Here is a 22,664-nt window from a genome sequence, read left to right on the forward strand (position 1 = left end):
CCTACTCAAGTTCAGTAGGCTGCAGCTAAGCATCCTCGCGGATTTTGACGGCCTCGCCGCAGACATCAGAGTGCGTCGTCGACCCAATCTGCAGTGATAGTCCATGTTGTGTTTTGGTTAATCCTTTGTTACCAAACTACCACAACCGCAAGTCTTCGGGCTAATAGTTATGAACTGGGCTTCGTTGATGCCGCCTCAGCAGTACCATCTATCCTTTATTACTGGATTTCTTTCGTTTTTGTGCTGTTGCAAATATACTGTAGTATTTCCTAAATATTATACTATTTTGAGTTTTGTTTGTGGAGATTTCTAGGTTTGATTTTGGAACACATATCTCCGGATAAGCAGCCAAGGATAAGAAGCTAGGTGCTTACACAAATACTAAAGAAACTTTCTAATAAAGCAAGCAGGTCAAGGAGCACTACCTTGACCACCACACAATGTGCATTGACAAGTTACTGTTAACAAAAAAAAAAAAGAGCTTCTGAAAGAAGTTTTAGTCTTTACCTACCAAGAACACTACCGACCCATAAGGCCATCGCCATCCTCTCGTTGGTGATCCTACAGGCTCTCTCAACAGGTCACAATTTTGGGGTTGGTGAGAAGACTATAGAAAGGTGCTTTTGACATGAGATGCCAATTTGAAGAGAATATACAATTGTAGATTTGTTTCTCCATTCACACTTCTTCACCAACTCCAACTACAAAGTTTGATGGACGGCATACTCCTGAAAATGGAGGCAGCAGAGCCAAGAAAAGATTCTTGGCGCCTTGGTGGCACCATTCCTCCCCATAGAAGGTGTAACCTTTTGTGAAACATCATCACCTATATGTCATACCTATGTAAATAAAACGTCTGTATACACATTTTGAAAAGTATAAATCATCATCATGTTCATGGTCCACTTGCATCCATAGCCCATAGGTCATATGTTTCAAGACCGGAAAGGGTCGATTATCATTAGTAGCAAATGATTATTAGCTCATCCAACTCAAAACAAATGTACGGGCAGCTGTGTCCGCGAGTTTTAGATTACCAACAGGCAGGGAGTGTTTAGAACGCAAGAATGCCTACACAAGTATGGCATATACTACCTCTGTTCGATTTTAATCGATGCACGAACATAAGATAAATGAACTAGCTATGGTTCTAATCAAAATCAACTAAATACGAAGGGAGGGAGTATTTGTCGTCCAAGATTATCTTTTGACGAAGAGAGAGCTTACTGAAGTAAGCAGAGCTACCTGCCAGGTGTACATGGGAGAAGAACCCTTTTAATTTGTGGTAGGTGAAGGTGAGAAGTTTTTGCTGGGTGGTGTGACCGAGAATACATGGACGATAGTAGGTTGGCGTGAAGATCCCTGCCCTGGCCTCCACTACGTGCTTCGTTTTCAGCAAAGTGTCACCACTACTATTCAGCTCGCACTAGCTTAGCCCCAACACCTAACACACTTGATAATAAGCGGTCCTCGTCCTGCTCCAACAACGCCACACAGCCCCATCATCCATTTGATAAGAATTCCACAGCCCCTGCATCGTCTACAATGGCTGCTGCCAATACCACAGGTAACAACTGCACTACGAAACTTCATCCGCAAAACTGCTGCTGAAGAAGAAGAAATGCAGCAATTTGGATACGTGATCAGACGCATGCACGCCATGTCGTCGTACGTACGTTATGCCTGACTGAGTTTAACCTGTGTACGTACATGCAGGGAACGGGAGCACGCCGGTGGGGCTGCTGGTGCTGATGGTGGTGGCATTGGCGGCGGCGTTGTTCGCGCGCGCCGTCCGTCCTCCGCCGCCGACGCCGTGCGGGGCGCCTGGAGGGCCGCCGGTGACGGCGCCGAGGGTGCGGACGCGGGACGGGCGGTTCCTGGCGTACGCCGAGTCCGGCGTGAGCCGGGACGGCGCGCGGTTCAAGGTCGTCTACTCGCACGGCTTCTCCGGCAGCCGCATGGACTCGCCCCGCGCCTCGCAGGCGCTGCTGGAGGAGCTGGGCGTGTACATGGTGGCGTTCGACCGCGCCGGGTACGGCGAGAGCCACCCCGACCCGCGCCGGTCGCTGCGGAGCGCGGCGCTGGACGTCGAGGACCTCGCCGACGCGCTTGACCTCGGCGACAAGTTCCACCTCATCTGCTCCTCCCTCGGCTGCCACGCGGCGTGGGCATCTTTCAAGTACATCCCACATAGGTAGGTGAAAGTCGTACATACTGAAACTGCAGACCGTGTGTCATGTTCAACGAGACTGACTGGTTCTACTGCCAATTGAGTCGTGCAGGCTGGCCGGAGTGGCCATGATGGCGCCGGTGATAAACTACCGGTGGTCGGGGCTGCCGAGGGGGGTGGCACGGCAGCTGTACCGGCGGCAGCCGCTGGGCGACCAGTGGTCGCTCCGCGTCGCCTACTACGCGCCCTGGCTGCTGCACTGGTGGATGAGCCAGCCATGGCTGCCAACCTCCACCGTCGTCAGCGGCTCCGGCTCCTTCCCCAACGCCCTAGACGAGAAGAACCGCCTCATGGCCCTCTCCACCGGAATGTTCCAAAAGGTTCGCTGTCTCTTCCTCCACCGACCACCATGTTAAGGCCATGGCGATATGATCGAAACATTACCGATCGTGTGCTTCGCGTTGTGCAGAGGGCGAAGGCAGCTACGCAGCAGGGAGTGCAGGAGTCGTTCTACCGCGACATGGCGGTGATGTTTGGGCGCTGGCCGGAGTTCGAGCCGACAGACCTTGGGAAGGAGGCGCCGCCGTTTCCAGTCCATCTGTTCCAGGGCGATGAGGACGGCGTCGTGCCGGTGCAGCTGCAGCGGCACATATGCAACCGGCTTGGCTGGATCAGCTACCACGAGCTCGCCGGAGTGGGGCACTTCCTGTCCGCGGTGCCAGGTCTCGGTGACAGGATCGTCAGCACGCTCCTACCAGGGCCGGCCGGTAACTGTACAACCGCCGCCGGTGGTGTCTGTGCGTCATGAAACCAAGGACGCCTGATCCTCCGTAGGTAGAGAACTGTAGTAGAAAGCAATGCTGAAGAAAAAAAGAATATATCTCTTTCATGTGAGCTCAGCTGAACCACTACAGTACTGTAGAAAAAACCTGAAGAGATTATGAAATATCAATATATATCATCAGAGGGTAATTTGATGTCATTTTACATGAATTTTATCCTCACAATCAGAAGAAGCCCTCAGCCAAACTGTTTAATTTACAAACAGCTACAAAGAACAATAACTGACTAGTTATTTTCAAGCTATGATCTAACACCGTAAACGTGACCCAAATGTTACAACACAGTAAAACCTATAGCAGCCAAAAGCTGCATGATCAACAACCACCAAAATCTTGGCTGCAAATAGGAGAAAAAGAAACACAGCCCGGGAGGCCCGCTGATCATCTCCCGCATTGAGCTGCTATGAATCCAAATATATTCACAACCAGGGAGTAAGGAATCAAGCATTGATCTCCGCGTTGCACTGCTGCTCCCTCTGACAGCTTCTGCGACTCCAGAACATGCCTGAGCAGGTGGTCTGGTCAATATCCTGCTCTCCTCTCTTATCCAGCTCAGTACTTGCGCTGTGTGAGGGCCGTGGAGACTGCACCTCAGAGCCATCCTGTGTTTCTGTTGAGCCGCATGGATCATCGTCGCTGCACCTGTAGGTTTGGAGGGCGGACGAGGGAAATGGGCTGCAGGTGAGTGGACAGACTAGCTCAGAAGAGACAGCTGCGACACGGTTGCGCCTGATTTCAGCTTTGCAGACAGTTGCTGGGGAGTCTACGGATCGGGTGTTCAGAATGCATGGATTGCAGAATGTGAGTGCAGAGCTTGATTTAAACCCATCTGAGGTCGGTGTGCTCGGCAACTTAGTGAATGCCATTATTCCATTCCGACAGAGAGGGCATGGGATCGACCCAGACGGGCCTGTGAACTCGACACGGACGTTGCTAGTCGAGCAAAGATACAGAGCACATTTGATGCAGAACTCATGACCACAGCCTGAAAGAACAGAATGTAATGTTAGATACCATCACTGCATTTTTCACATAGCTGTGTGTACTGTAATGTGACGCACATGATTAAGTGAAAACCTACTGAAAAAACATATGACTTCATGAAACCTTAAAACCACTCCACACAGGCAAGTTTCAGGCTGCACAAGCGCCATCAGTGCTATAGTATTTGGTTTCACGTCTCTGCTATTATTTTTGTTTTTTAGCATTTGTAAAATAAGGTAATTCACAAAAGGGTGGCATCATATGCACCTGTAAGGATATAAAATTTGAGCTTCGTTTGCAGAATATTATGCCATTGAATGGTCACCTGAACTTATCGGTACAGCAAGGACTATTTGACAGCCCGTTAATTGTTTCAAGTTCGTGATCGACTAGTGTTATTCTCCAACAAAAAAAAACTTATGGATAGAGAAGATGACGGACTAGTGCAGATTCAAGATTAAAGCATAAATACTAACACATTAAACATATTCAGAAATAGAATGAGCTTAGATTAAGTTGGAGCATGTCCATCTCCTGACAAATTACTATGATCTTTTTTTATCCAAGCATCATTGAGAATTCTGCACAATATATCTTTGTCCTTAAGGAATGAGATAATTTTAATGCAAGTGTTTAACGTTGTTCCCACCTTCAGCAGCTACAGAGCAAGACCGTTCCAGGCAAACTGCACAAAGATCGCTATCATCCACCACAGAGGATATGGTGTGTTGCAACCCAAATTCTCTGCAAAGGCACAAAAAGAAGATCTATAAACATGAAGTGTATCATTATAAAGTTAGAGCTGCAAGCACTTGCTATAAGGTGAAATAAGTCAACAAATGCACTCTCGGTTCGATCTAGGAATTAACTCAAATATGTTTGAGTCAAGGCAATTTGAAAGTAAACACAACCTATTCCTTAGCAGAAAAAGTAACTACGCGATGGGGACTGAACCCATTGAGGATGATAAAACACAGCATAAGAGCCGATGTTTGCTCTATGCCTGTCCTACCCCAAGAACCTACTACAGCAGTTTGCCTTGTGCAGTATTTGTGTTTCTGCAAGTATTTCTGAAACCAATGCAATTCCACAAGACACATAATCTGGCCCAAATGTTTATAAATACCAGATCAGACAATATGCAAAATGAAACTGATTTAATAAACTGGTTTTCGCCCAGTTTTCTCCCAATAAAGTGGACAACTCTTTTCTTTATGAAATAGACAGAGCTCCTGTCCAGCTTCCCAAAAAAAACTGATTTAATTGCGTAATAGTGTGCTTTCTCAAAAAGCACGGATTCACAAATCAAGCAGCACTTATTGTTGTCCATAGAAGTAAGAACAGTCATTATATTTTACCTAAAGCAGACAAAATCGATATTTTACCTGGCTATATTTAGTATGCTCATAAGTGGCAACGCTAGGTAACTAGATGGCTGAATTGCAGGGATAACAGTGTGTGAATTTGGAGAGAGCAATGGCTCCAAGCCACGCCGCCCAAATATCCTAGCAACATCCATGGGAAGCCACCTAAGAACAAGATACATGTTAGTAATTGTTTGAAATAATAAAGCTATAAGATATAAGTTAGGTTCAAACAGTGCCAGCCAAGCTAATTAATCAATATCTGTGGTGGTACGCTCAATTTCGATTTTTAGATACCACTTGGCACTATTTATTACACAGCAGATTCTTACCCATTGCAATTAAGTGTCAACCTGCTAGCACCTTTTGAAAGAAGCACCTGCAATGGTGGCATCAACAAATATCAGAACAAATCAATTCCTGATGCAGCAAGTACAGTCGATAACTGCTAGTTGTCCAAAAAGCGATGCTGCTAACATACCTGGCAACACTCCAGACTACCGCCACCGGCTGCGTAATGCAAAGGGGTACTGCCAGCTCCTGATCCGTAAAGACATAAATGAATAACTAATTGAGTAAGAAGATTACTGCATATCATCTGAACTCAGAACCATCACTTGCCTATCAAATTTGATGTACTTCCGTAGGGAAATGTGACAGCTGACACATTTGCACCTAATTCAATCAACAATTGCATGCAATCGAAATGGCCATTCAAAGCTGCCATGTGGAGAGCTGTAACGCCGCCATCAGCAGGTTTGTTGATGTACCTCACACGAGCACTGAACAAAGATGGTATACAATTAATTGCTAATTATTCCATACAGAAAAGATGACAGTAGATTGACACTTGGCAATATGTACGGTTCATTGAACTTCAGTCCCACTGAAGAAGTAGGACTGCTGCCGCTATTCGCCTGGCTATCACCGCCATCTGCCACCGAAGAGGCACTATCGTCCAACGACACACTTGGGACGTAGTCAGCAAGTAACAACCTTACACACCGAACAAGTCCATCGTGTGCTGCAAAGTGCAATGCCGTTCGACCACTCAAGTAATCCGCCCTGGTAACCTTCCAAGCACCCAAACACAAAGAGCAGTCAGCACCGTCCCGGTGTCAGGGCAGAGAAATGGAACACACGGTGAAGACAATATTACAAATACCATACATTGCATTTGAAGAGCAAGAGCATCTGAACCACCTCCCAGTGTCCGTGCCGGCATGCATGCATCAACGCAGTCTTCATCCATACATCCAAATAAATGGTAAAAATCAGCAAAATGTTTTCGACTCAGATAAAGATTGTAGAAACGGATCGAAACATAACCCATATCTACCCTGTGGCCAAGCAGAGGACACCACGAAAGCACTACCTACGAGACCTCAATTTTTTGTTTGTCTGGATATTGCAAGATCAAGTCTTTTATGCCATCACAGAGCAGAGCAACATAAGAAAAAACACTGAATCCTCAAACAACTTTTATCATATAAAAACATGAAACAAGAGTTGATGATTTTACTAGTACGTCTGAATGACAGATCTTACATTTCAAACCATGAAATGGCATAAAACAGAAAGATCTGCCTACCTGACCACAGTAGTTCCGCGCGTTCACATCCGCACCCTTCTCCAGCAAGAGCGTCACAATCTGCACATAAGACAACCGACTCGCTGATCAAATCGAACAGTAAAAAAACGCAAAAAAACATAACGGGGCAAGGAAAACAGCACGGACGTCGAGGTGGCCCTTAGCGGCGGCGAAATGGAGCGGGGAGTTGAGGCCGCCGAAGGTGGAGTAGCGCGCGAGCGCAGGGCTGAGCTCGAGCAGCATGCGCGCCTCGACGGCGTCTCCGTCCCGCGCCGCCGACACCAGCCGCTCGCCGGACGCCGAGCACCCCAGCGAGTTCCCCATCGCCGCCGCCGCCGCCGCCCCTCGCCGGCGAGCGGCGTCTCCGTGGCCACGGATACAGCACAGGCGCGAGGGAGCTGTAGCCAACTAGCTGCCGGAGGCGACAGTCGGTGGGCTCGCCGGCGGCGAGGCGTGCGCCCGTAGTTTGCGGGAATTTGGGGTGGTGGGTCGTCTTGGCGTCCTCTGTTCTGGGGTCTCAAATTTTCTGAAGCCCGGAAGAAGGGGGAAGGAGAAAGAGAAGAAGAAGAATGAGAAGGCTTGGCTTTGTTTTTTTTTTCATCACTTTATATACTCTAGGTTAAGATTAAATCACCTCAGCTTAGGTATTTTAAATGATCTCATTGCACGTTTACCACTGGACCGTGCCACTGAAGTGTGGGCCCGAGAAGGGCAAGAGCATACTAAGATGGTGACAAAAAATTATAAAGATCTCACCTAGCATGGCTCATGTCCCATTGGCCATTACAACCAGGATAGATTAGTAGCAGCTTGTGTGGTGTGGTGTGGGTGTGATTATGTTAGGTGTCAGTGTGCTTAGTGACTGACAGGGTTGGTTTAGATGATAGCAATCACGGGCCAAACTTTTGTTTTCACCTTTTTGGTTTCCCGGGATGATGGCCACACAAAATTCAAGATATTTCACTTTGCTTTCCGTTTACCTTTAGTGCGTCCAATAAAGTTGCCATTGATGTGTGATTAGCCATACTACCTAACGAGTAACCACTAATTGACTGTTTGTATCATCTATAAACACAAAATTGGTTGTAGGACCATCTCTTGCATATTTCGGCTTATTCGGGATCGTATAGTCTTTGGATCAGAGGAATGGTTTTAGGGAATTATATCGCAATTTCACAGGAATTCACTCCAACCTCTTCTAAAACCCCAAACATGCGCTTCATGTACTATGATCGATGTCCGGAGTGCGCTCTACTTTGTAATCTTCAAATGAAAAATACAAACGTGGAACAAAGATGGGTTCAGTGTCGTTTTCGTTTACATATGGGGTCAATGTTGCAAACAGAGCTTGGCTCTGGTGGTTAGGTCCCCTGTGGTGGAACCAGCCCACCCAGGTTCAAGTCCTAGACTTGGCATGGGTGTTTGCATTTACCTGGATTATTCCAGGATTTAACCGGCGCTATGCTTTCAGTGGTAGGTGACGTGCCCGTCAACAGCGAGGCGCCAGTGGTGACTTCGTCAACCTCAAGATATGCCGGCTCAGTCCCTCGAAGGTGCTCATAGGGGTAGGGTGTGCGTGCGTGCGTTCATAGGGGTGTTTGTACGTGCGTGTTTGTGAGCGTCCGCGTTGTACTGTGTTCTCAAAAAAAAACATATGGGGTCAATGTTGTAGGGCGGGTGGGGTGTGCGTTGGGCGCCTGGAGATCACATGTTTTGATATGGACGGCAGGCTCGTTGTCGTCGGAAGATAGTATCAGTACAATGGAATGGGGCCAGAGAGAAGTAGAGCCAACAAAGTAGTAGTATCTTCGGTTGGGACACGGGACAAGTTTCTGATGAAATCGACCGATAGACGGCATTTGCTGCCTGTGAGCAACCACCTCGATGATTAAACAAGTCACTGTCACTTATTATGGTTTACAACGAGTCAGTGTCGCACTGTCACTGATGATTCTTAAGTAAGCAAATACCCATCCTAGTTATTAAGAACTGACTAACTGAGTGACACCCTGCATCATCTTTCAAATTGCCAATGCTTCTTAATAAAATCGGAAAATATCTCCACCGTTAGAACAACATGGAGGTCCAGGCCCTAAGTTTCATCAGTGTCATGGTACTTAACTTTCATGTAGGCCCTCTCTGGTTTCAGCCAATCAATCGATACAGCCGGATGGAATATCGCCTTCCTGAAATCAAAACCTTCCAAAAAATATCTGAAAATTCTTTACTCCAACGGACCATCGACATACTTGTCTTCTCCTGGCATCCAGTTAACTAACACAAAAAAAAAAAAAAAAAAAAAAAATCGTCACTCCTCCTACCTTGCCAACTTGTCACCAAGACACCAACCTTGCAAGTAAAGTATCCAGGATAAAGAAGGCGCCGCCCTCGGCTATCTGGTGGGGTTTCGGTGAGCTACTACGCTTGTCCTCTTCCCTTTCTCCAGATCAGGGTTGGCCAGATAAGAAATCTGCATCCTCTCATATCATAGGCACATGTAAGTAGACCAGATTCTTGTTTTAAATAGAGCCGATAACAGATCTGGTCGTATCTATCGCACTTGCATAGAAGCAATCCTAACAGTATATTTATGCTGGGTCTTAAACGCATCTGTCGGCAATTGGGCTAGCGAGTCAAAGGGTAGCAACCATGAATGCCTCTGCTATGGGATTCGAATTTGAATCCCTATCGATAATAGTGTGCATACATTACTTCTCTGAACACCCTGCTGCCAATGAAGTCCACGGAAGCATGATATCATCATTTCATGCTTCACTTTTCTTTTTGAATAATTTCATGCTTCACTGGGAAAAGGCTAGAAAAGTGTGACATGGAGTACTATTCTTTCATCAAACTGACATAACACATACACTTAAAAAGAGGGCTCACACTGTTGTGGGCCCTGGGCCATGGCCCGGTTGACCTTCTCTAGCGCTGGGCAGGACCGCGCTGATGCGTGTTGATGAGAGTCCACTCCAGATGACCCAGCTGATGCGTGTTGCCCTGTCTTGCCCGCACGTCGCTGCGCGCTAATGGAGAGAGACAGTGTTCCTGCAGCCACTTCTTCACTTCCTCATATGTTCAGGAATGATCCGGTGGAGTAGCTCAACGGGGAGGCCTTCTAGCTCTGCAGCCCACCATGACAGTTGTTGTGTAATGTAAAAGGGTTTAGAAAAGCTCAGCAGTACAATGAAGTTTTTTACTTCTCAGAATAATTGCACAGCTTTAGTTTCCCTTCACGGAAAGAACTACAAGTTACTACTTACCAGCTCCTGAGAAGTTGAACAATGGTGGTAATGACCGTCCATTTGGCAAGCAGGTCTTAGGATCCCGCAGTTCATCAAAGAATGGATGGGCACAAGCGTCAACCTGCAAGTATAATCAGGAATTTTTTGTTAGAACAGTACTCAATTCTTCAAGGATTTTTCTTCTTTATCCCCAATTTAGTAGGGTGATGATTCGTAGATGCCAAGGTAACACGACAACTTAGAAGCAAAAAAGGTGTTGCATTTTAACTGAAGGAGAGTTCAGAACTTAGTGTTAGCAAGCAATGCATCCGTAATTCCGTTCTGATATGTTCATTGGTTGGTTCAAATGGCTCAAGCATAAAATCATTCTTACAGCTGTGCAGCGCAGACTAGGTGAGTACTGAAGTAGCCTTGACACCAGATCAACCGCTTCAGGTGGCATGCGCTTACCAAAAAGCTACAGCAGAAGAAAATTAGGCAAGCAGATTACAGCGGCCTAGGCTAACAGAACAAACATTGGAAGGACTACTAACCTTGTGCCAGGGATGAGCTTTTATCTGAGGGAATTTAAATTCAGAGTAGTTCGGGTTCATGCATCTGATTTCTTCTCTTGTTGGGGTACCCAAAATCTGGAATTGGCAGAAGAAATACTGTTTTAACTCTATGAACCTACATTACTGGACTCGATGGTTTGGCAGGAGATACAGACCTTTATTATTTCGACCAATTGATCAACACCGCTTTCTCCAGGAAACAGAGGCTGCCATTTCAATGTTCAGGAGAGAAAAAAAGAGAAGTGAACAAAAAGTCCAGCTCATGCACAGAAAAGAGTTTACCAACATAACAGTAATTATTAATTTGACTTTCTCCATTTAAGTATTAGCCTTCTAAAATGAAACAATGTCAAATAAATTTGATAAGATATGTGTGTACTTTAACAGAACTTGATTTATGCAAATCTAAATATGTTCAGTGATATGATAGGGCGCCTTCTGGATGTTGCTGATCACATTCTAATGTTTAGAAACTCCAATGTTCTTTAAGCAATTACGAGTAATAGACTCTATAATGATAAACCAAAATTACGTCCCCTTAGGAATCAAGTGGAATTGATTAAATAAGTATAACCTCAACTAATGAATGAGATTCTATACCTGACCAACCAGAAGCTCAGCTAGTACACAACCAACAGACCAGATGTCAATTGCTGTGGTATACTCAGTAGCTCCAAATATTAGCTCAGGAGCCCTATAGTACCGCGAGCAAATGTACGAGATGTTTGGCTCTCCAGGGACCTGAAATGGGATCGTGTGCTGTCAATACATGTAAAACACAATACCAAGAAAATAACTGACTCGAGCATACCAGTTTTTTAGCACTCCCAAAATCACAAAGCTTAAGTTGATGTGTATGTGGATTGACCTGAAAGATTGATCAGTTGCAGTAAGTTGATCGTTACTTATGATATAATGAAATAATATTTCACATATTGTAGGTGGTCACTTCATTGAATGAGAGAACCGGCAAGCATGCAATGATGCTGCACTGTTCAAGCAAGAAGATATGTCTAATAAAGAAGCCTAAGGAGACTTACCAATAGATTCTGTGGCTTAATATCTCGATGGCATACACCAACAACACGATGGATATATGCAAGGGCCCGGCACATCTATGAAAAGATGGAACAACAAAAAACTTTTTGAGAATCACCGAAACTAACTGTCTGAAAGAATCTATACACTGCAGTGGAACATCTCACGAACCTGATAGGTATACAACTTAACATATAGTATGGGTACACGCTGGTTCATCCGATTATAGTATTTGGCGACACGATAAACTGTCTCCGGGACGTATTCAAGTACAAGGTTTAGGTAAACTTCACCCCTCTCTGTTGTCGAAAAGAAATGATGCTTTAGCTGAACTACACTTGGATGGTCAAGTAATTGCATCGTTTGGAGCTCTCTGTTCTTATATCTCTTATCCTGCAGCACCTTCTTAATGGCAACAGTCTCTCCAGTTTCCAAGCACTTGGCCTGTTGTACATGATATTATCAATGACTTCATGGCCCCAGCATTACGATATACTCAGTAAGAGAAAGTATAGTGATGTATGAGGGTGAAGATGGCCAATTAACACACCTGGTATACTACACCAAATGAACCAGTCCCAACAACACGTTCTGCCATGTACGAGACCTTCTGTAAAACAATTAGAGTATATATTAGTATCATCAATACCAGGCTGTTGAAATCCCAGGGAATAGTTTGATGCTACAACACACAGCCACAGGAAAACCAACGACGCACATTCCTATAAAATGCACCATAATGCAGAATTTTATAAATAAGAGTTCCCAAAATTACTAATTTTCATCAATGGAGCATAAGAAGGTTTCCAATACGAAGTTACTGCCTTAAGACTTAAGTATCCGGCACTAGAGAATGTATGAGAGAGTAGTGGATATATTGAAAAAGGCATCACCTGCTTTGGCTTCCCATTTTGACCTCCTATCGTTGTCACAATGATCTGACCTGCTTCTGTTCCATTTCCATCAACGGCAACCCCTTCAGCGTCCTACAGTCAGAAAAAAAAGATCACACAAATAGGAAAAGAATAAATGGCGTCAAATCAACAAGCCATGAACTGAGAAAACAAAATAACCTTATCGTTATGGCCATCAACTTTATCATCGCTTATCTTCATATCATTCATTCCTTCTGGAAGATCTGCAGCTGTTTCTTCAGTTTTAGCAGGATTCATACTAGTAGATGTGCTTGCCTCAGCATCTCTATGAGAGGATGATGATGATGACTCTTGGTCTAGACGCATAGGTTTATCATTAGGTAGATGTGGTTCGACGACAATATCTCCCGTACCATCCTGATCAAACTTTGGCCTTTTTGAGCCAGAGTCACCACCCTGATAAGGACAATAATTTGGATATGAATGTTTGCAACTAGAGAAGCATAGAGAGGCTATAAGCCACTACAATCACAGAAATCAATATTTCCTGCCACAATGGAAGCCATTTTCTGGCTGTCCCAAACAACAACAAACAAACTGCATCCATCAAAAAATTTCACCAATCGACAATTACACTGCCCAATATCTTGTAACAAAATACGCTTGCTCTTTTTCAATGTTTTGTAATTTGTGCAACGAAGCTTTTGTTCGCAAGAAGGCTTCTGAGGCTGCACAGGGCATGGTTACACTATGGGAAATTAGCAAAAAGGACCCAAGGGCAATAGTTATATGGTAGACAATTCCTGACCAATCAATGCAGAAAACTATTTTTGCCTGAAGAACCAATGGAGTGTATAAGGTACCAAACAACCATGAGGGCAGAAATGGAGCATCAAATCTCTTCATGAACTTATGAAATAGATGAATCATGCTTATTAGGAAATAATACATTTCACGGTGCTGCAGCATTGGTGGCAAAATGTTGTCATTTTTGTCCAACCTCACAAATGATTAGCAGAAGCAAACAAGCGCAAGTAGCTCAATGCCAACATCGTACCGAAGCATTTTCCACCTGACAGCGAAACAGGTCGTACATTTTCTATAAAAGAATGCTACTAGCAACCAAGCAAACCACGGATGCTGAGATTAAGAAGATCCGCGAGAAGGAACCGGCGGGTTGGTTTCAGGCCATTGACACCAAATGCAGCTTCCCGCGAGCGGCCGAGACGCCAAATCGCTTACCGGGGGTAGGGGTAGAGAGAGAGAGAGAAGGAGGATGCGCACCGGATCGGAGACGGAGGAGCGGCCTGAGGCGATGCTCTTGAGCCGCCGCATCATATGCATCCTCCTACGCGGGCGCCGCCGGCTGCCGCGGCCCGAACCCGGACACAAACCCTAGCACCGTCCGTCCCCCCCAACCAGTGCAGCTCCGCCTTCCGCGAAGCAGCCTCGCCGCTGCCGGAGGCGGCGACCCGTGAGAGGAGGGAACGGCGACGGCGGGCGAGGCCGTAGAAGGGTCTGGAAGCTTCGGCAGTCGTGGACGCGATGGCGCAGTGGGAGGTGAAATTTTTTGGAGGGGAAACGGAGGGAGGGGGAGGGAGGAAGGGTGGTACACCACTAGATTAGATTCCTCGCTGCTTTTTTTAGCTTTTGACTCTCTTTCTGTCTCTTCTCATTCTCACCTCCGCTTGTTGCTCGCCAGAGTGGCAAAGTTTTGGAGATCTTGACAATGGACATCATAATTGTATTTGCCTGCATAATTGTATTTGCCTCCAGCCTGCCACATACAACCTCCGTTTGATTCAAACATAATTTACATAGACTTAAAGTAAAACCTAAACTAAAATCAGGCGTTGTTGTCTTCTTCGTTGTCGGAGACGGGGTCGACGAAGGGCGGGGTGCCCACAGCTGCTGCGCCTAAGCAGGCACCTCCGCTGGTTGCGCGTACTACGGAAGAGGAGGCGCGTACTACGGAGGAGGCGCGTAGTATTGCTGCCCATTAATGCCGACGCAGAAGCTGAGATGGCAAGCGCAGCTTCCAGCGCCATCCGCATCAATGTTGATGTAGGAGTTGAGACGGCGGGCGCAGTGGTAAACGACGGCCTTGATGGCAAACGCTACCGCCGGTCAACCTTCTGTTGTCCGGTCGCTTCCAAGTGAGCCCACGCCACGCGCAGCCGAACACGCGCGATGTCCGCGCAGCGTCCGCGTCGACGGATTGGTTTCCCAAATTTGGAATCGGGCCGCGGTAGCTACCCCCTCGTCTACATCGAACCGCCAGGCCGCACCCGCACGCATCCAGGCGCCATTAAGGCCTTCTCTCTGAACGAGCGTTTCTCGGAGCACCTTCTCCTCCCAGTTTCCCTCTCTCCGAACACCTTCTGCTGACACCACCAGATTTGGCCGAAGGGGAGAGGAGGAGGAGGAGGAGGAGGAGGAGGAGGAGCTTGGCACCACCAGATTGTGCTCTCGTATGTTGGATAAGCTATCTACGTCGGATCTGGTGGTGTCTACAGAGCTTCGTCTTGTTATCCATGACCGCCGCCACGACGCCTCGTCCATGGGTGTGGAGAGACTGAGAGACAGTTGACTAGCTGGGAGTAAGGAGAAAGCAGATAAGTTTTGCACACGAAATTGGTCCTCTTTTGTACAATGGGTTTAGAGAGATGCTTAGCAAAATATACCAGCTTTTTTTTGTCTAAACACTAGTGCTTATTTACAATTGGCAGATGCCTGACTAGGCACCTCTCCTATGTAAATAAGTACATGTGCTAAACAAAAAGTTCGGTTTATTTTTTTGTAACCACACAACTAAGCACCTTGCATTGTATGTGGCCTAACAGGATACAAAAGTACATTGTACGAGTAATTGTTTTTCTTACATGTACATTTTACTCTAGTTTTTGTTTAATTATATGTTGAGAAGATTATTTCCAAATCAAAGGGAAGCACAATCCACTACCTTTAAAACTACAATACACTAATATTTGGGACAAGTTAACCTCGAGGTTTTTCCATGTGATGGACACCAGAGAATATTTGATTATAACTATATCATAAACTTGGGAGTATGAGATTTGCTATTTCAACCTCTAAACTACAATGTATGCATACACTACGACCACATGCAAGTTTTCGATGCATTCCAACGACCGCATGCAAGTTTTCAAGACATTCCAACATTCAGAATTGTCTTTTCGGTAAAAAAAATACTAACTTGTGGGACCAAGTCGTTTGTCCCCTTTGACGGGTTTCATATAAGAATGAAAAACATAATTACACGTGTGTGTTCTCGCAACACTATTCCTAACACTCCATGGGGAGTAATCATTTTTTCTCTCTACGGATCAGAGAGTTATCTACCTTCAAGATTTAATTTAAACGTTGATTATATATTTATATTTCTCTCACAATAAATCGGCAATAGATTTGGGTTATGGGCGTTTGAAATCGGCTTTTTCGTTCCATTAAACTCGTCTATCACTAATTCATAGCATGATGTCCAGACACGGAACATAGATTTCATTCATAACAAACAAGTGTATCATCTCTTATATACCTAAGGCATCGCATTGCAAGTCAAAAAATAATAAGGCATCACATTGACATTCTTGTAAAACTCAATAAATATATTCACACCAACTCTAAAGTATGAATCCTCTAATGCCTTTTCCTAACATGAAACCCATATATCTTCACACCAACTCCAAAGTTTGGAGCCTCTACAGCTTGGTCTCTTGGCTCGAGGTAATATTATTCGGCGTTCAAAGCTCTTCGAACCTTAAGGCAAGAAAACTTGTGTTGCATAGAAGAAGTGATTAAGTTGACACGACACTTTCGGATGTGATGATGTCGACAGAACTGCACACGGATATTCATCAATGTAAGATAATAAGTAAAAGTAGAATAAGCGAAATGGAAATTTTGCGAAGAAAGAAGAAAATGTACACGCTGATGTATCATCTGATTGTGGCATTAGCTTCAGCTTCGAATATGGCCTTTCGTGAGGTGTCACCGAAATATGATATCCCTATAAACATGTTGAAAGTGCATGGAGCCCCCATATGTGGTTTTGGTAATTAATGACAATCCCTATGGACTAATGTGTTTTCATTGAGTTATTTTTGTAGGTGTTGTCCATAGGCAAGACTTGAACCACATGTTGGCTTTGTTAAGAATCAGTTTGCATACCTGTATTTGTATCGTATGCATCATGTACTCTTGTAACCCTGTAACCCTGTCGTGTATATAATGAGAAGAGGTGGAGGCGTGTTGCCTATCCACAAAACCCTAATCCTTCTATTTTGGTATCAGAGCCACCGAGCCCTAAACCTAAACCGCTGCCGAGCCGCCGCCTCCTCTCGACGAGATCTGCCCCGCCACCATCCTCCCGATGGAATCATCCGGTGCTGCCCTGCAACTCGTCGCCCTCGGCCCCGTAGTCTCTCCGCCCGCGGTCTCCACTCCCGCTACGGTCACTCCCGTCGGCATCCGCCTCGACCGTACCAACTTTGGGCTGTGGTGAGCCCTCATACTCACCAACCTCTCCGGGGCCTCTCTCCATGGCTTCCTAGATGGAACCATCGCGGCGCCTGCCCAGAACGTCACCGAGGGCACCGGCGATGCCGCCCGGCAGGTGGCCAACCCCGCGTATGCAACGTGGTGGACACAGGACCAGAAGGTCCAGGGCGTGCTCCTCTCTTCCATGACGGAGGAGATCGCGAGTCAGCTCCTAGGCTGCAAGACGGCAGCCACGGTATGGACATCAATCCATGCCATGTTTTCTGCTCAAAGCCGCGTAGGCGTGCGGCACATCCGGCGTCAAATACAGGCGTTGAAGAAGGGAGATATGACCGCCAGCGAGTACATGCACAAGGTGCGTGCTTTGGCCGACTCCATGGCCTCCGCTGGCTCTCCTCTCCGCGATGACGAGATCATCGATTATATGCTCACTGGCCTTGGCTCTACCTTCAATCCGATTGCCGCGTCTCTCAACATGGCAACCAGGCCGGTGACCGCCATTGAATTTTATTCCATGGTGCTGAACTATGAAGGACTCCAATTGTCCCAGCAAGGCGACGGCGAGGAGTGGTCTTCGTCGGCCAATGATGTCTCCCGCGGAGGTCAAGGCGGCGCGCCCTGGCATCCGCGTGCACCCGCAACCCCGCCTCCTCAGCCTGGCTATGGCGGGGGCAACGGTAGCCGCCAGAACTACGGTGGTCACAACCCCAACGGTGGTCAGTACAACCCCAACGGTGGACAGTACAACGCCGGTGGAGGCGGCTATGGCCAGCCCTATGGTCAGCAGGGTGGTGGAAACAGCCGCCCCAACTACGGCGGCAATGGCGGAAACGGCGGCGGTGGTGGCAACCGTGGTGGCCAGAACTGTGGTCGTCGTCGTCAGCGTCCACAGTGCCAGATCTGCGGCTACTGGGGACATGCTGCCTCGGATTGTCGGAACCGCTACAATCCCGACTTCGTGCGCGGCAACAACAACAATCAGCGCGCCGGCAATTCTGCATCGACTAGCTCTCCGCCCTGGATGATGGACACCGGGGCGACGGATCATCTAACAAATGATCTTCAGCGCCTTCATATGCAGGAACACTACGGTGGAATGGACCAGGTTCAGGTGGCCAACAGTGCAGGTTTGTCTATTGCTCACATTGGTCACTCCTCTTTAGCCGGTTCGCATTTAAAACTGAACAACATTCTTCATGTTCCACATCAGAATCTCCTTTCCGTTTATCGCCTTGTCTGTGATAATGATGTGTTTGTTGAGTTTCACCGTTACTTCTTCTGTGTAAAGGACAAGGCAACCCGGAGAGTTCTGCTTCTCGGTAGAAGTCAAGGAGGACTCTACCCCGTTCCCCTTGGACGCGCGTCTTCATCATCAGCTCCTCAAGCTTTTTCTGGTGCCAGGGCTTCATCATCCCAGTGGCATCAGTGTTTAGGTCATCCTTCAAATAATGTAGTGCACACCATTGTTAAGAACCATGATTTATCTTGTACCGCCGCTAGTACTCCTTTGGTTTGTGATGCATGTCAGCGTGCTAAAAGTCATCAACTTTCATATAGTCTGTCTCATCGTGTTTCCACTACACCTCTTGAGCTTATTCACTCTGATGTTTGGGGTCCTACAGTTGCCTCTTCTGGTGGTTTTAAGTACTATGTTAGTTTCATTGATGACTACTCTCGTTTTTGCTGGGTTTATCTTCTTAAACACAAATCTGATGTTGAGCGGGTGTTTTTATGCTTTCGAGGCTCATGTCGAGCTTCTCCTCAACACCAAAATTAAAGCTGTCCAGTCTGACTGGGGTGGTGAATATCATAAGCTTCATCAGTATTTTCAGCGCACTGGTGTATCTCACCGTGTGTCCTGCCCACATACCTCCCAGCAAAACGGTGTCGCTGAGCGTAAACACCGTCATCTTGTTGAAACAGGGCTTGCCCTGCTCGCTCATTCATCTCTCCCTTTGCGTTTCTGGGATGAAGCCTTTCTAACGGCGTGCTACTTAATCAATCGCATGCCTACGCCGGTTCTTAACAAAGAAACTCCACTCTTTCGGCTTCTAAACATTCAGCCCAACTATGAGTTTCTCCGCATCTTTGGTTGTGCATGCTGGCCGAGTCTCCGCAAATATAATGCTCATAAGCTTGAGTTTCGATCCAAGATGTGTGTCTTCTTAGGTTATAGCCCTATGCACAAGGGATACAAGTGCCTCGATCGGTCCACCGGTCGCATCTATATCTCCAGAGATGTTGTCTTTGATGAATCCGTTTTCCCATATGCTACACCAGGGGTTAAGGTTGATCTTCCTGCTCTTCGCCAGGCCATTACTTTTCCTATGCATGAACCGGCTACGAGTGATCATGTGCGGCGATACGACTTATCTTACCTAACACCTAACCCGTCCCCTTCAGCTGTTGTGTCTCCAGTGCAGGTTGATGCTGGCGCTTCCCCGATCGACGTTCCCTCCGCATCGGATGCACATGGGTGTATGCATGCCTCGACTAGCGCGCCTGGCGAGGATTCTGTGCGCCCCCCGCTGGGTGGCTCGCCCGCGTCGGGGGCCTCCATGCCGGCCGGCTCGGCTCGTCCTCTGTCGCCGTGCCCTTCCTCGCCTGGCTCCCCGTCGCCAGCCCCTGCTCCGTCGCCAGCACCGTCACCACCAGTCACTGAGCCAGCTGTCTCGGCTCCCTCTACATCGCTGCCTGGTCATGGGATGGTGACTCATCTGCGGGATAATACTCGCCGTGAAAAGCAATACACCGATGGAACAGTTCGGTATAATCCGTGCCGTCGTGCTCTGTTTGCGGCTCCAGTGTCTCACCGTGATGCCCTTCTTGAGCCGGCATGGAAAGCTGCTATGCTTGAAGAATTCTCTGCTCTCTCCAAGACACGGACATGGACGTTGGTCCCTTGCCCGCCTGGTACTAATATTGTTGGCAGTAAGTGGGTATTCAAAACCAAGCACCATCCTGACGGTTCCATTGAGAAGCACAAAGCTCGCCTTGTCGCTCGCGGTTTCACTCAGCAACATGGTATTGATTACGGTGACACCTTCAGCCCTGTTGTCAAGCCGGCCACGATTCGCCTTGTCCTTTCATTGGCAGTTTCTCGAGGCTGGACGCTCCGTCAGGTGGATGTGAGTAATGCTTTCCTTCATGGTTTCTTGACCGAAGACGTTTACATGCAGCAACCCCCTGGTTTCGAAGATGCTCGCTTTCCCTCTCATGTCTGCAAGTTGCAGCGTGCTATATATGGCCTCAAACAGTCCCCTCGAGCATGGTATGCCCGTTTGAGTGCTCGTCTTTTTCAGTTGGGGTTTCTTCCTTCCAAAGCTGATACGTCTTTGTTCGTATACAACCAACGTGGTGTTCAGATTTTCATGTTGGTATATGTTGATGACATAGTGATTGCTGGTTCCACTACTGCGGTTGTTGAAGGACTCGTTCGCTCTCTTTCGAACACTTTTCCTATCAAGGATTTGGGCGCCTTGGAGTACTTTCTGGGATTGGAAGCGTCTTACAATTCCGGGGGCATGACACTTGTACAGCGCAAGTATGCGCTCGATTTGTTACATCGAGTAAACATGGAGAATTGTCATCCTACTTCCACTCCGATGGTTACTACTGAGCGTCTTGCTCGTGACACGGGTGCTCTGCTTGGTCCTGAAGATTCTAGCCGATACCGCAGTGTAGTTGGCAGCTTGCAGTATTTGACTCTCACACGCCCTGATATATCTTTTGCAGTCAACAAGGTGTGTGTCGTTGCCTATTCGACGATACCTCGGAGGAGGGATCCTCACGAGGGGGAGAAGAAGTAGGGGCCATAGGGCGAAGAGTCCTCGGGACGGTGGTACGCGAGTTACCCAGCTTCGGATCACCTGCACGATGGCAAGGCCTACTGCTGCTTGTCTGGAATTATCTGGGCGCTTTCGCGTTGTTATAATGAGTTGTGGTTTGTGCCTCTAGGGCTCCCGGGATCCGGCTTATAAAGGCGCACGGATCTAGGGTTTACATGGAGAGTCCTAGCCGGATTACAGTTTGCCTAACTACGGTACAATGTCTTGCCGTGTACGTCAAGGATCCGCCTTCCATATACGTCGTACTGGATCCGGGTTCCTCATGGGCCTCCCTGGTGTCGAGGGTGCTCCTCGGCAATGCCCTCCGATAGGGGCTTAGGGTTGATGGAATCCTGCAAGCTGACATGAGACATCGGTACGCAGACAAGCGGGGAGAGCGATTTACCCAGGTTCGGGGCCCTCGATGAGGTAAAACCCTTACGTCCTGCCTGTCTGTTCTTTGATTATGGTGAAAATAGGTTACAATGGGGTGCCGAATAGTTCGGCTGTGATCTCGTCGGGATGCTGGTTGCTAGGGTAACCTAGTTCTAAGCTTCTGCTGGCTAGTTTTTCTAAGGTTGATCGTCCCCCGATAGCCCCTCTCCTGGCCTTTATATAGGTGGCCAGGTCCCGAGAGGCCTAATCGAGTACGAGTAGGTTTACAATAGATCTATCCCCAATCTTTCCTTGTTCGGCTTCTTCCGCGTCTTGTACTCCAAGTAATCTTCCGTCGCACCGCCCTAGTGGCCCATCTTGCCATCGGGTACCTTCATGGGCCTCTAGTTGGACCGTGTAGGGTAGAGCAACATTGGTTACCCGAAGGGTAATGCCCACGTCAGTAGCCCCCGAGTCTAGGTACGGATGCTTGCAATCCGTGCGTAGACTCAAGTTGTACTACTCGAACATTTTCTTCTGCCGAAGCTTTTTCCTGCAAGTCTCTGTAGTCCATCCGATACATTTTCTTTATGCAAGGGATAACGAATAACGCGCCCAACTTTTGTTGGTTAACTGCCGATGGCAAAACAACGTTATCCTACACAGAATCAAGTCCCGGGGCATGATCCTGGAGTGCGAAAAAGTTTTATCGGGTGCGCATTCAGCGCTCTCGATGGGAGTAGCCCCCAAGTCTGGGTACAGGCGTTTACGTCTGGATGCAGACTTGAGTCAAGTTTTCCCTTCGAGTCTTTATTTTATCGGGTGCGCGTCCGCACTCCCAATGGGAGTAGCACCCGAGCCTAGGTGCGGATGCTCGCAATCCGCGCGTAGGCTCAAGTTGATCACCCGACATTTTCTTATCTCTTCAATAGTGCCCATGACGTCACTGATGACACGCCGCTGTTGTGACCTGATTGACAAGACTTGACCCCTCCGGGCCCACCCTAGTTCTGCGCAGGCAGTTTTTAGGTTTTGACCAGTGCACGCACAGTGACCGAGGCGTTTCCTCGATTTTCGCGCGACGTGGGAATAATGGGCCGCCAGTTCCATCCTGTTTTTTAGCGCCACGTGTACAGCTGGATTCACTCCACCTCCCACGACGCCCACGGAGTTATGGCCACGATCTCATATTAATCCTTAAGGTATAAATAGAGGACTTCCTCATTTTTACTTTTTTACACCTCCACTGCTCATCTCCTTCGCGCATCCTCTTCT

At 47.4% G+C, this 22,664-nt stretch overlaps 3 protein-coding genes across 3 annotated transcripts; 1 reads left to right on the plus strand and 2 right to left on the minus strand.

The window, feature by feature from the left end:
• Positions 1-1,340: 1,340 nt before the first annotated feature.
• LOC127306712 (uncharacterized) lies at positions 1,341-3,152 on the plus strand. Its single transcript, XM_051337405.2, has 4 exons — positions 1,341-1,567; positions 1,717-2,194; positions 2,283-2,550; positions 2,640-3,152. The coding sequence occupies exons 1-4, from the start codon at positions 1,546-1,548 to the stop codon at positions 2,976-2,978; spliced, it is 1,107 nt and encodes a 368-aa protein (XP_051193365.1). The 5' UTR covers positions 1,341-1,545; the 3' UTR covers positions 2,979-3,152.
• On the minus strand, positions 3,109-7,534 carry LOC127306702 (probable E3 ubiquitin-protein ligase XBOS33). Its single transcript, XM_051337392.2, has 10 exons — positions 7,099-7,534; positions 6,952-7,011; positions 6,531-6,602; positions 6,225-6,433; positions 5,982-6,142; positions 5,842-5,900; positions 5,693-5,739; positions 5,382-5,525; positions 4,646-4,740; positions 3,109-3,997 (listed from the first exon to the last, which is right to left on the minus strand). The coding sequence occupies exons 1-10, from the start codon at positions 7,273-7,275 to the stop codon at positions 3,453-3,455; spliced, it is 1,569 nt and encodes a 522-aa protein (XP_051193352.1). The 5' UTR covers positions 7,276-7,534; the 3' UTR covers positions 3,109-3,452.
• A 2,058-nt stretch (positions 7,535-9,592) lies between these two features.
• On the minus strand, positions 9,593-14,303 carry LOC127306719 (shaggy-related protein kinase alpha). Its single transcript, XM_051337416.2, has 13 exons — positions 13,951-14,303; positions 12,865-13,122; positions 12,685-12,777; positions 12,342-12,401; positions 11,963-12,235; positions 11,794-11,868; positions 11,565-11,621; positions 11,354-11,494; positions 10,909-10,959; positions 10,733-10,828; positions 10,573-10,656; positions 10,218-10,320; positions 9,593-10,078 (listed from the first exon to the last, which is right to left on the minus strand). Exons 1-13 carry the CDS (start codon positions 14,008-14,010, stop codon positions 10,017-10,019), a joined length of 1,413 nt encoding a protein of 470 aa, XP_051193376.1. The 5' UTR covers positions 14,011-14,303; the 3' UTR covers positions 9,593-10,016.
• Positions 14,304-22,664: the final 8,361 nt, after the last annotated feature.

This window comes from Lolium perenne, chromosome 1 (genome assembly GCF_019359855.2).
Source record: "Lolium perenne isolate Kyuss_39 chromosome 1, Kyuss_2.0, whole genome shotgun sequence".
Lineage (NCBI taxonomy): Eukaryota > Viridiplantae > Streptophyta > Magnoliopsida > Poales > Poaceae > Lolium > Lolium perenne.